General features: G+C 40.8%; 1 protein-coding gene across 1 annotated transcript in view; it reads left to right on the top strand.

Moving 5' to 3' along the window:
* The window catches only part of LOC112107732 (tubulin polyglutamylase TTLL7), a 79,593-nt gene that overhangs the window by 2,599 nt on the left and 62,840 nt on the right, over positions 1–14,154 (top strand). Inside the window, exons 3-6 of the mRNA XM_026655545.1 lie at positions 2,346–2,467; positions 3,760–3,827; positions 8,002–8,160; positions 9,233–9,449. Of these exons, the coding sequence (XP_026511330.1) occupies positions 2,346–2,467; positions 3,760–3,827; positions 8,002–8,160; positions 9,233–9,449 (566 nt within the window). The remainder of the gene's footprint in view (positions 1–2,345; positions 2,468–3,759; positions 3,828–8,001; positions 8,161–9,232; positions 9,450–14,154) is intronic.

Below are 14,154 nucleotides of genomic sequence, written 5' to 3' on the forward strand. Positions count from 1 at the left end.
CTTGGCACCTTACTTACTTGGAGACGTTTACTTATGCTTAAGCCCCAGCCTTTGAGGCCTGATCTGAGCACCCCTAAACCTGTAAAAAGGATGCCAGTGGTGGTGCTCCCTTTATCTGTGAAACCCCTTTTTAGGTACCTAACTCTCCCCAGGCATTGTACAGGGAGCCTGGGAGCCTAACTCAGGGTAGGTGGCAGGGTGCCTAAAAGTTAGGTGCTGCAACACTGACAGCCCCTCTGTCCCTTTTGTGAATCTGGCTCTTCATTTAAAATAATGGAACTTTGAGTCTAGAGTACAACATGGCAGCTTGCATATGCAGTGTCTCCACATTCCATCAGTTAGATTCTTGCCTTTTCCCTGGGAAAGGAGGCCTCTCAGCTGCTCAAGGAATGGTAACAGGTCAATCCTGTTTCTTCACTTCCCCTGCCAATTCCTCCTTACTCTCACCTGGTATGATGGAGCCAGTTTTCCCAGCTCCCTTCTCACTCCTTCACCTTCTAGCAGAAGCAGAGACAGACTTGGATCCCATGGTTCCCTGAGTTCTGGCACACTGCCTTCAGCTCTCCTTCTTCAGTCTGGGCAGGCAGACTGATAAAGTCTTTGGACAGAACAATCCTCCCCCACCAGATACAAGAATTTCAACAGCAAGTAGCCCCAGTAGCATATAACAGCATATCCTCTTCCATTCATAGTGACTGCTCTTCGGTGGGAAGGAGTTGAAGTGCAGCCACATTTAGATGACTGGTTGTTAGAAGCCAAAGGTCCAGATTGCAGTTAAATAAGTGTGTTTCTCTTCTTTTATCATTGGAGTTTATCATACATCTAGAATACTCTAAAACCAACCTAGGATCTAGTCCTTCTTTTAATTGTGGTCTTCATTGTGTAAGCAGACCCTAATCCAGCAGGGTGGATGGGAGCTGGCCCATTCTGCATTCAAGACTATTTGCAGCTGTTGGGAAAACTCTAGTCATGGACTTGTTCACCATGAGCCAACAGGATGGTTCTCATGTTAAACAGCTAATCCAAAGAAAGAGGAGGACCAACAGGCATGGATGCATCCTCTATCTCTGGTCATGATTCTTGGAGACATTTACTATGAATCAATGGGAAGGGGGAAAATAGCAGTACTCTTCTAAACTCTGCCTACTGTACTGACCAAGCTCTGCTTACATCCCAAACCAGAATGAGTTGCCACTCACAGTAGTTTATGCTGATGTTCAAAATAGCTTCTGAGCACTGGTAGGCTTCCTGGTCTTGACTCCCCTCAGTGGGGCTTGTGTGTACTGTGCATATCTTCATACTATGACTGCTGTCCCTCTTCTTTCTTGCATGTTTTTGATCAGCAATAAGATCATTTAAATTTCAGTACTTTAAATGTTCATCACTGGGATTCAGTGTTAACACCCAGTGAGGTCAGTAGGGATATGGTATACCTCTCAGAGCTATTGCTAAGAGTCAGTTATGCCAATTGCTGAATGAATATGAGCAGGAAGCTCTTTAAAGCTCCCTACCTGTAAATCCAGTCTCTGTAAAATGTTGACATAGCAATACACAACCTTCTATAGAATTTTCTATAGATTGCCTTGTATGGTTTTAATTAGTTAAGGACTTTGGCTGTTGAAATGATTGAATGTTTCTAATCTCAAGTGAGTTATATAGACTTTTGATGGCCATGCAAATACTCAGCTGGAGCTTTGGCCACTAGGCCAAGTTTTGTCACATGGGGAAAGCGTCAAATCCAGAAACTGGACAGTCCCCTTCTGGAGAGAAGATATCAGAGCAAGTCTATTATGCAGATTGCTGAATGAACAGTTTTTAAAGAAATCGTACTTACACTCGGGGAAATCTCTTCTCCTGCAACATTACTTGTGTGGCACATCCTTAGACTTATTTTTTTTACATTAGAACAATGCATCAATTTGTATTTGTAAGTATTAGACCCTTGACTTAAGGGGCATCCTTGTCTGCTGGCTTCAGTGGCACCTATAGTCATTGTTGCTGTAAAATTAACATATGTAATAACAAAGATAGTCTAAAATCCATTTGAGTCTAAGTGGATTGTTACTAAACTATTTTTGGACAATTTAGAAGCTCTTTGCAGTTCCCACTGCAGATTGCACTTTGCTCCCAGCTACAGTACAAGCAGTAATGACACTATAATTAGTTATTCAATAGACAGATGGAGACTGTCCAAATTATCATAAATTGAACAATATGAACTCCATTAGCTTGTATGCTAATATTGTTCTGTGGCCAAGGGTGAATTTGTACTGAAAATTAATATTCTATTTTACATTTGGAAGGTTCACTTCAAAATATCATTTAAATGTATCACTTTTGTGTAGTTCGTTTAGTAATAGATGAGCTGGGGTTTGTGAAGACAAGAGATGAAGATGAGACTGCTAATCTCATATGGAGTGATTCTGCTGTGCAACAAGACAAGATTGCTGAGCTCCGAAACTACCAGGTAACATGCAGCATACTTAATGTTTCTGAATCAGTTTTTTTTAAAAACCTTCCATTCTGAAGTCATGAATTAATCACTTGGTATTCCTGGGTCAGTTGAACCCATCACAAGACTAGAAGGCAGAAACACCAGCTGCACCAAATATTTTGATACTAAGGATTTTAAATTTCTATCTTGTTTTCCCAGTATGAAGTTTCTGTATCACTTGGCCTTTAGTGTCAACATCTTTCGTGTTTTAGGAGTGCTTCTGCTTGCCAGTGGCCTGTTGTGAGTGATCATAGATGGAGTGTTTTATTCAAAATACAGAAACATTTATAGGATAAATTGGATATGAGCTTGTATATTGTTAGATAATCAGAGCCCCTCTCCCTAGTATTTGTCTGTAAGTCATCTCCTTCCTTTTTAACATTAGTTTGTGACAACTGTATTTGTTTACATATAGCTCTCTGAGTAAAAGGATCTGATTCTCCTCTCACTTGCCCTGAAGTCAGTAGAGATACATAGGAGTAAATCTGGAGGGAAAGGAGAATGCAGCCCATAACATCTCAAAGCCGGTCCGCCACTTGTTCAGGGAAAGCCCCTGGTGGGCCGGGCTGGTTTGTTTACCAGCCGCGTCCGCAGGTTCGGCCGATCGCGGCTCCCATTGGCCGCGGTTTGCTGCTCCAGGCCAATGGGGGCTGCGGGAAGCGGCGCGGGCCAAGGGATGTGCTGGCCACCGCTTCCTGCCACCCTCATTGGCCTGGAGCGGCAAACCGCGATCGGCCGAACCTGCAGACGCGGCAGGTAAACAAAGGCCTGGTCCACACTAACCCCCCACTTCGGACTAAGGTACGCAAATTCAGCTACGTTAATAACGTAGCTGAATTCGAAGTACCTTCGTCCGAACTTACCGTGGGTCCAGACGCTGCAGGCAGGCTCCCCCGTCGATGCCGCATACTCCTCTCGCTGAGCTGGAGTACCGGCGTCGACGGCAAGCACTTCCGGGATCGATTTATCACGTCTAGACAAGACGCGATAAATCGATCCCAGAAGATCGATCGCTTACATCCGGACCAGGAAGTAAGTATAGACTACCCAAACTGTCCCAGCCCGCCAGGGGCTTTCCCTGAACAAGCGGCAGACCGGCTTTGAGAACCACTGAAGTACTCTCTAGGATATCGAATATAATTTAGAAAGTCTTTACCAATTAATGTGTAATCTGATACTAATTTAATTGACTGTTTGAAATGTTTGTCTATAATATTTGTGATAGAAACGCATACAAATACCAACATTCACATTTTTTTTTCCAGAGAATCAACCATTTTCCAGGAATGGGAGAGATCTGTAGGAAGGATTTCTTAGCAAGAAACATGACCAAGTAATGTACTTCTTACTAATCTAGGAATGGTGTTTGAAAAGTGACTGAATTTAAATCTGCATTCCAAACATGTTTTTTTGATGTTGTACAATATTGAATTGTCTCTTATGAGAACTGTTCATTTCTACAGGGTACAATAACAGAGCCATGAAATCATTTCTGAGGTTCTCAGTAGTGTTGGCCCCAATCCTGCATGCTGTAGCACATAGGTAGACTTCTGTGCCTGTCCTGTTTACTTCATTGTGGCTCCACAAATGCACAGTAGTCTGTCCACACACCACACAAGGCAAGATTGGGGCCTTACATGTATTATAACACGTGCTTTAAGCACACTTGCACATACATGATTTAGCAACAGAAACAGGAGTAGTGGGGACAAAGTATTCAAATATATTGATGTATAATAACTTAATAATGTATTATCTATTTAGAATAACAAGCAGTTCTCTGTATCATGATATATGTATATCAAATACATAAATGTAAAGTATCTTATTAAGAAACTAGTCCTTCCCTTCTGTGGACTATCTTCTAAAATGTCAGTTGGTTTTTTTTTCATTATTGAAAAACATACAAGGTACTGAATAGAGACTCAGTGTAAATTGGCACTGCTCCATTGAAATCAGTGAAGCTACAATGATTTATGCTGTCTGAGGATCTGGCCCAATGAGTATAACCTATAAGAAAATAATATTAAATGGTGATTAATCAGCCTGTTACTAAGATAAAGAAGAGCTTTCCAAATGTGTACAGAAAGGTTTGTGAATATATTGATATATGTACAGTAAATTAGTTCAAAATAATTTAAAAATACAGTGTACTATTAATCTTTAGACCTAAAATTTGACCTACACTATGTCTGTTTTCTTCATGGAAATTTACATGTGTTCCTATTTTTACATGCGCGTGCGCACACACAGCATACTATTATTTATTTGCATTACCAAAGCACCTAGGAGCCCTAGTCATGGATCAGGACCCACTGGACTAGAGGCTATACCATCACAGAACAAAAAGATGGTCTCTGCTTTGAAGGGTTTACAATCTAAGTGTAAAACAAAAAGCAGACAGAATACAATGAAGCAGTATTGGTCAGCATGATGGGCAATGTTTTATGTTAGTCATACTACTTCGTGTCTGAGATTTTAAAAAAATGTGCAGAGCAATAAAGTGCTCAGGTTATCATGTATATTATCAGGTTCAGGCTGAGAACTTGTGTCTCAACCTGCTGAAGTCCAAGTGTGGGACACAGTCTCAAAATGATGTCTGTGACAATGCTACAAGAAACTGTAAATAATGTGGGCTCAATTTCTTAAATAGAAATATTTTTGGGTCAAATACATCTCTGGTGAACTTTACTGAAATTAATCCCTGCTGTAATTCTATTTACCTAGCCTGTTTTCCATGACCTCAGTATTGTAAGTCAACATTTAATCTTAATAATTTACAGTAATCAAAGTGCCAAACCTCAAGACCATTTTGTGAAAGAGGCAAATCTGTATCTAAAGTTAAAGGGAGTTGTGAGATATGGCTGGGAATACTACAATATATAGAGTGGAGGCTTTGCTTCCTGATTGCTATTCTTCTGTGTTAATATTTGTGACTATGTATATAATAGTACAGAATTCTTATTTCTGGTCTCTTGCTTTTCTGCTGCATACAGTCTCTTCTATTCCCTTGTTTCCTTAATTGTAGGATGGAATGATGCACAACTGCTTTTGTTTATGATCTTACCTCTCAGCTCTGCTTACCTTTTTTCAAGAGTGCGCTGGAATGTTGCTCAGTTTTTTTTTTTAAATTGTTTTCTTTGCTCTATTATGCAGTTCTTTCAATGACAGTCACGCTTGCAATACAATACAAATACTGCTCTTGTATTCTGTTGAGACAATGGGGCACCAGGGCAAGCAGAAATAGAGTACTGTATTTTGAAAATAGAAGCAGCAAATGTCCAGAACACAGTATTATCTCTAAATCCTTTCTTTAAAGGAAACAAGCAAGCAAGTAAATAAAGCGGAGGAGAAAAGCTTTAGAATAAAACTTTATCCTCACAATAACATAAAGGCTTGGAGCTTAGCCACAAATAGAAAAAGCAACATATTAATCTGGTAGCACGTTTTGCTAAATATGTTGCTCATAAACACAGAGAAAAAAGATGGTAATTGTATATTAAGGTTCCGAAGAACATAGTGCATTGTTTAGGGATTTAATCACACGAGTCTCTCAAACACCATTGTGAGTTATATGCAGTTGAGTGTACCCCATGCAATTCTCTGAAAAGGTTCCTACGTATAGTCTCTTGAAGGTTTCTATTCTAAGCTTAGTTACTGACTTTGGGCAAATCACTTAACCTCTTGCTTCAGTTTGCCCATCTGTAAAATCAGTATAATACCTCCCATGAGAAAAATACTGATAGTTAGCCCTCATAAAACCTAAATAATGGACCAAACTTGCATACTATATGCGCTAGTGCTTTGACATGTTCAGATGAAATTCCCTATAGGAGTGCAAACTTTTTATTACAAATATTCTTTTATTAAATGCTGTAGGGGTTTTGTACTTATTGGCAGTGCACAATTAAAGAAAAAAAAGATGAAGATATTAAAGTTCTAAACTGTTGTGCGTAGCATCATATGCTGTATAAATATATTTGAAATTGGTTCACTCTAACAATTGCATTGCATAGAATATCAGGGTTGGAGGGGACCTCAGGAGGTCATCTAGGATCAAAGCAGGACCAATCCCCAGACAGATTTTTGCCCCAGATGCCTAAATGGCCCCCTAAAAGATTGAACTCACAACCCTGGGTTTAGCAGGCCCATGCGCAAACCACTGAGCTATCCCTCTCCCCACTTGTATATCTCTACACAGTGAAGATGTGTGTAGAGATACATAGGAGTAAATATGGAGGGAAAGGAGAATGCAGCAGGTTTCTGTAATGTTTGTTGTATACTTAGCCAGTGGATTCAGTGACAGTGTGTCTATTGTACCAATATTTTTAGTATTTTGGCTCCAGTCCTAGTCTTGCAGATGTGCTTGGTAATTCTGTCATTTCTGTTACCAAGAGACAATTAGAAGTCTCTCATGGTCTCATATAGTTGGACTGAAATGATACTTTAAGTTCACTTACATCCAAGGCATCCTGACCTTATTGCTTTCATTGGCAGAGTAAGAGTATAACTAAATCTGTAATCAGTTAGAGAATTCACTGCACAATGTTATATTTATTTTTAAAAAAATCAGTTTGGGTCATATACTGCTGCCAATTTACTTTTGAAACACCCAAATCTTCTTTGAGTGGCCCCTGCACATTCACACTTTTCAGATGTCAACTTGCAGTGTGAACTGGTGGAACCTTCTAGTGATGGCTTTCTTGCATTTTTTTCTTTCCCCTTCATTTTCCTTCAATGTCTCATGACTTCCTGGAACCATTTTGTATCCTCTTTTGGGTGTCATAATTTCCAGTTTGGGAAATGCTGCCATAAACTTCTTGTGGTCTGGGTCCTCTTTCTTCCCTGTCACCACCCACACTTCTTCCTCCATCCTGCAGACATGAATTTAGGTCTTTTGGTTCCTTCTGACCTTTATTTCACTAATATATGTACCGGTAATATATGAACTCTCCCTCCTTCCCCTCTTTGCCACCCAAACACACACAATTGTCAATATGTATTCTTATGAGTATCTTCAGTATAAACATACCATGATAGCATCCCAGACTGGCACAAAAATGAAATTAAACCAGTGCACTGGGGATAAAATATGGCCAAAATTTTGCCACCAAAATGTGATAATTAGGAGGATGTCTCTGCCAAGGGGAGAAGGATCTATGAACTGCTATATATCTTAATCACATTGTACGCTTTAATATAGGAAGGATAGCATATCACCAAGGATTTTTATTAATTGAGCCACATCTTTTGGAGAAATGAATCCATGCATGAGGATATGCAAAAATGCAATATAGCCCTTTTTATAGTTCTGATTGTTTGCATATTAATGCATCATAGACAACTATTCTTAACTGTTTTGGTCTTGTTTTCTTGATACTCTATTTTGTCAAAGTTGCTTTTCAGAGTCCCCATTCAGAATACAATTTAGTCCTGTAGACTGAAGTGTAACAGGTTTAAACTTGAAGGTTGAAAAAGGTTTCTAAACTCAGTTTTCCTTTTTGCAGAATGATCAAGTCTCAGCCTCAGGAGTATAGTTTTATTCCTCGAACATGGATCTTCCCTGCGGAATATATGCAATTTCAGAACTATGTAAAGGAACTGAAGAAGAAGCGAAGACAGAAAACGTTTATAGTCAAACCAGCTAATGGTGCAATGGGGCATGGGTAGGTCGATTGTTTAGATAACATGAATAATCTATTCAAAGGTGAAATGTTTAAAAAAATATTTTCCAAATAATGGGCAGTTTTTGAGATTAAATTTTAACTTTTGTGTCTCTTATCCCGATTACTGTCATTACCTGGAAACTCTGGTAGCAAAAGTATGTGAACAGTAGTGTGAATAATATGTGAATAGTAGTGTCCGTATAAGAAGGCTCACATTTTGACAAAGGCCTACAGACCAATAGCAGCTGAGATAGAAGGCTAAATGGAAATGGTAAAAGGGGAACTTTGTTTTCCGTGTTACAGAAAGCCTTTGCTGATAAGGGGCTCAAATAGGACTTGAGATCAGGATTCCTTTTGTGAAAATACATATAGGCAATATGCTCTTGTATCTATGGGATGGGATGTTACAGGAACAACCAGGTGAGATAAGTATATCAGGTTCAAGTCTCAACTCTGAATTTTCACAGCTTTGTTACCTTAACTCCAAACTTTAGTATTTTTAACATAGATTTTAATGTCCCGGAGTTCATAATATCAATTAGCTCAGCCACTTGGTTATGTGAAACATATGAAATGAAACAATAAAAATCGGGGTTGATTCTGCCACCTGTACTCCTATTTACTCTGCAAGTAGCCCCATTGAAATCAGTTCGGCAGTGAAGTGGCACTGAATCCTGGATCTGGGGCAGAAGATGAGCTGAAGAAAGTATAGGAGCCAGTCTCTAGAGCTGCATGGCAAGAAATAATCTTAAAAGCCAGTGGCTGGTCACTCTGCCTAGCATTTCTGAACAGCAGAGGGAAACCCATTATTCCAACTTGTCGGATGAATAGGAGCAGAAAGTTATTTTTAAATGGTGCATTGATTTTCTTCATCCCATTGTAGCACTGTCAAGTGCAGGAAGCAATAAAAGCACGTAAGTGAATGGCATTTTTCTGTACTATGCAAATAAGATACACAATATCCACATAGATAATGGAATTAAGATGGTTCTCTGGCTGGTCAGCTATGAAAATGTACTTAAAAGAGTTGTGTCAAATTTCAGTGTTTTAAATTAACCTTTGTTTTAAACAGAATCTCTCTGATAAGAAATGGAGAAAAACTACAAGCTCAGGATCACTTGATTGTTCAGGAATACCTTGACAAACCATTTCTTATGGAAGGTTACAAGTTTGATTTACGAGTGTATATTCTGGTAACATCCTGTGATCCATTAAAAATATTTTTATATCATGATGGACTTGTGAGAATGGGCACAGAGAAATACCATCCTCCCAGTGACTCTAATTTGGTAAGTGGATGCTAGTCCCAATGTATCACTTGCAATAATAGCACTAAATATTTTCTAAGGGGATGATTGAATGAATGTCAGATACATAGCAAGATTAGCAGCATTTGGAGAAGGGAAAACAAATGTCCATATTTAAATTAGGTTTTCAAATCCAGAATTAGTTTTATATTTGCTAGGCAGGACATTTCCGTTGTTAGCTTAAAGTTTAGAATGTAAATGAGAAGTTAAAATAAAAGACAGCCTTCAAGACATTTAACTCATTATTGGCTCTGCAGTGCTAGAACATGATGACATATCATTGCTTATATAATAATCTTCAAACTAATCTGCTTCTTCTGTTGTCTCCAAAAGACGTTTATTTCCAAAAAGAGAGAAAAAGGCAACAATTATTAACCTTCAAACCTAGACCAGGGAGAACTAAAGTGGATCCCATCAATGACTGTTATATTGAATTTATATTTATTCAATACTTTGTCTTTGGTGGTGAGAAAGGGGCATCTCTTGCCTTATCCTGCATCAGGGAAATTTGTGAGTTTTGATTTGAAAGGGCACAGAATCAATCCCTCCAGTGTGTCAGCCAGGGGTCTGGGAAGCTGTGCAGAAGAGGGATCAGAAAATGAGAGCTGGTTCGTGGGCTGATAACGGTTGCCATTGCAGTCAGGAGTCAGAATCACTGCAAGTGAGGGATGGTTACTGTGGGTTTAGGGGAAGTATTATCAGGACCAATGGTCTACAGGGGAATGGTTCCTACAGTGGAAGAGAGGAGTGAACAGCAGAGCCCAGTAGCAACAGCCACTTCACATGTACCTGCTTGTGGAAATATATATTTGGCTGCTTTACAGTGAGACAGTAGAAGACCACCTGCACACTTGGAGGAACGCACCAAATCATGAGAGACACACATTAATTCTACTACTCACTGTATTGTGTCTCCAAGTGAACAGGTAGCAGTATTCGGGCCCTCTCAGTGTGACACAGAACAGAATACGAGTGGCTACTGAGAAGCAAGTAATTTTGAGGCATCCCAGGTATAAGTGATTTCAGTTCTTGCACTACTCTGTTGCATAGGGAACCTGCTGTCATGCCAGCTTCCCTATTCCCAGGGCCGGCTCTAGACACCAGCAAAGCAAGCAGTTGCTTGGGGCAGCAAATTTGCAAGGGCGCAAGAATCCAGCATGGGAGCCGAGAACCAACAGGGGGCCCTGGGAGCTGTAGTTCCTTGGTTAGCTCCCTGCCTATAGAGTCAGCCCTGGAGCAGGGAAAGAACTACATTTCTCAGCATTCCCTCCACCACAATTAACAGGAAAGGGAGGAGGAAGGAGTGTGGAACTGAAACCTCATGCTGCAGCTTGCTGTGAATGGTAGGGACAGAGCCAGCTCTAGGTTTTTTGCCGCCCCCCACCCCAGCCCTGGGCTTCCCCCACACCCCTGTGTTTCCCCAGCCCTGGACTCTCCCCTGCCCACACCCCCTGCTGCCCCAGCTCTGGCCCCCACCTGCACCCCCCTGCTGCACCAGCCCTGGGCTCTCCCCCCACCCGCATGTCCTGCCACCCCAGCCCTGGGCTCTTCCCCCCCCCCCGCACCTCCTGTCACCCCAGCCCTGGGCTCTCCCCCAAAGAAAGAATTGGGTGGACTAAATGGACAGTGCACCTCTCTATCTGAAGCCTAGCAAGGGAGATCCCACTAGAATTTAAAATGAAAAGTAAGGGAGGGGAGGCTCTACAAGACTGGGCAGCTGTAGATACAGTACCAGGCACATAGGAGGATTTACACTTCTGAGCCATGGAAGCAGAAATTGACTTTTCTTTTCCAGATTTAGCTAATATTCAGAAAGGGAATCTAGCACCTGCCTTCCAGATTTGAACACCCTCAAAATTCAAGAGTGCTCAAGCTCAATTTGGGCAGCTGTTACTTCATTTCTCCCAAATCAAATATACTGATCCACTGTAACTTGCTGTAGAAAAAGTAGAATAAATTGAGCAAGAAATGCTTCCCAGGGGTTATTAGGACTGGAATTGCTATTTTCAACAGCCAGTTTTAGTTTTATTTGTTTAAAAGGAAGACAGTGATATTGCATTGGCAAATTCCCCATAGAAACAAAGAATGGAACAAAAGAATAATAAAGGCACCTCAACTTTTCCTCATTTATGTAGGACAGTCTTATAATATGCATCCAGATATCCTTCAATCACACAAGATGAAAATTGTTCCACTTTACTGCAGTTCTGTAACCATATGGGAACCAATCCTGTCTGTGTTCTGTGAACATCCAAAATTCCTGCTGAATGACCCGCCATGGGTGCGAGTTACCAGTGACCCAGGGCTGGGGCGGCAGGAGGGTGCAGTTGGGGTGGGGGGGAAGAGCCCAGGGCTGGGGTGGGGGGCAGCTAAAACATTTTTTGCTTGGGGCAGCAAAAAACCTAGAGCCGGTCCTGCCTATTCCACACCCATGCACATTTCATGGGCTAAATTATGGCTGTCTCAGTATGGTTTGCTGGGGTACTAGTGCGTTCGGAGAGTCTTTTTTCCCTCCCTGCCCTCCTTCCCCTACTCCCCTCTCACTACTCTGGTGGAGGACACAGTTATAATTTGGCAGCCAGTGTGCTCTGATGTTAAAACTGGGATGTACAGCTGCTGCCACCAGTGCTTATGTGTGATGGATCATAATCCTGGCACTGCCCCTCTGCCCTAGGATTGCAATGGGAAGAGCACATATTGTATCTGCAGTAACTGCACTTGTCTCAGTCTGTTGGGAGACATTATCCCTGTTCCTAGCCTCTGCAGGCATTGTACCTTCAGCGACCATTGCTAAGGAAGTAGTGCCCTTAGTATTTTATTTACAACAATAGCAGTGCCCTTAATATTTTGTTTGTCAGTTGGTGATCTATCTCACATTTCATCTCCTGATACTATTTTCAAATGCTAAGGCATTGGCTATATGATTTCTTATAAGATGCTGCATGAAGTTACTTTATGCATTGCTTCTGTTAATATTCATCAGTAAATCAAGCTGCCCTCGTCTCTTGCATGTAATTATCAAAATTTATATTCAGAACTAGTTGCCTTGAATATTGTTTGCATTAATATGCCACCAATATCACTGAAATATGCTTTGTGACTGGGCAAGTGAGGTGGAGAACAGTCAGAGTTCTTTTGGTACTGCCTACTTCAGCATTCTCTTTTCTAGCATTGTTATCATGCAAGGACTTTTTTTCCTTTAGTTTGGACCTTATAAAACAACTCTTTGCTCTTTTCTGAAATCTGCTGATGCCATAATCCATCAATTACTTGAAGTGCTTTTGAGTGGCCTGGCTCATTTCTAATAATCTAAAAATCCAGACATTTTTAGAGCGAAGATTGTTAAACAATTTAACTAATGTTCTGAAAAGGCTTTTATTTCTTCGTAATCTGCAAAACAATTAACTTAGGATAGTTGGCATTTTATGGAAAGATGACATCTGTGGCTAGTCAAGACTATGGACTTTGATCTGATTCTCATAACAAAAATTAGAAACCATAGCAGAAAGCCAATTTGTATAGTGTTAACCCAGTATGTTGTCAGCTATCCTGAATTTAGGCTATTAAATTTTTCAAATAAAAGTAACTGCGGTGAAATAAACAGTATGACAGGGGAGAGCTTGAATTGTCTCCTTTCTATCAAATCAGTATGGAATTGGGGCAGAAAGATTGTAGCAACATCTACTGGCCCTCGATTAAGCGATAAGGTAAGACAGATTGTGTGGTAGTGCAGCAGTAAGGCTGATTAATGCTTACATTGGAAGAACATGCACATAGATCAGTGACTTATAAAATGGCCTTTAAAGGAAAAGCGATATATTGTTAAATTTAGGCTCGTTAAAATGGTTCCTCAGGAAACAAGTTCTGTTAACCATCAAAAATGTTACTTTGAAAATACCCTCGAATTTGTGTCCTTCTTTTGAAAGCAGGTTTTGCTTTTATTCAATGTTTTATCTCCTAGTTAATCTTCTGTGCGCCTAGTATCCCCCTCAAGCTCTGTCTGATCAGTTCAATTCCATTTTCAATGGCAAAACACAATTGAAAACACAAATCAACTCCTGTTTGCATTTTTCCATATAAAATAAAAACAAATATTATTGGGCTACATGTTATTGATGTTCTGCCTTGGAACTTCGGTGCCTCTAATGTCTGGGTACCAGCCGCCAATCCTGAGCCTCACTGACAACTGCAAGGGTGAGGGAATAGAGCTCATGAGTAGTAGATATTTTTAAGGCGATAAACCGGATCTTCATCATGAGAACATTTCTCATAAACAGAGTACAGTGAAAACTGAAAGGGGGATTGTCTCAGAATGAGACAGGTGGCCAAGTACTTAGTAGCATTTTCCTGGTCTACAGACACCTCTGATAGTGGGGATGTATGTTAACTGCTCTGTAGATACTTTTCTCTAGTCAGGGCCAGCTCCAGGCGTCAGCGGAGGAAGCACGTGCCTGGGGCGGCACATGCTAAGGAGCGGCATTCCGTCCGTTCTTGGGGTGGCACAGTCTGGACACCTTTTTTTTTGCTTCTGCAGTTCGGGCGGCGGCAGTCCGAGCGGCTTTTTTTTCTCTTTGCTTGGGGCGGCAAAAATGGTAGAGTCGGCCCTGTCTCTAGTTATTGTTTATGTATGGACATGTAAAGATTGGCAACACACATAGGCCCCAGTCCAGCAAAGCAGGTAATCTTA

The sequence above is a fragment of the Terrapene carolina genome, unplaced genomic scaffold (genome assembly GCF_002925995.2).
Source record: "Terrapene carolina triunguis isolate 2854851 unplaced genomic scaffold, T_m_triunguis-2.0 Scaffold210, whole genome shotgun sequence".
In the NCBI taxonomy this organism is placed as follows: domain Eukaryota; kingdom Metazoa; phylum Chordata; order Testudines; family Emydidae; genus Terrapene; species Terrapene triunguis.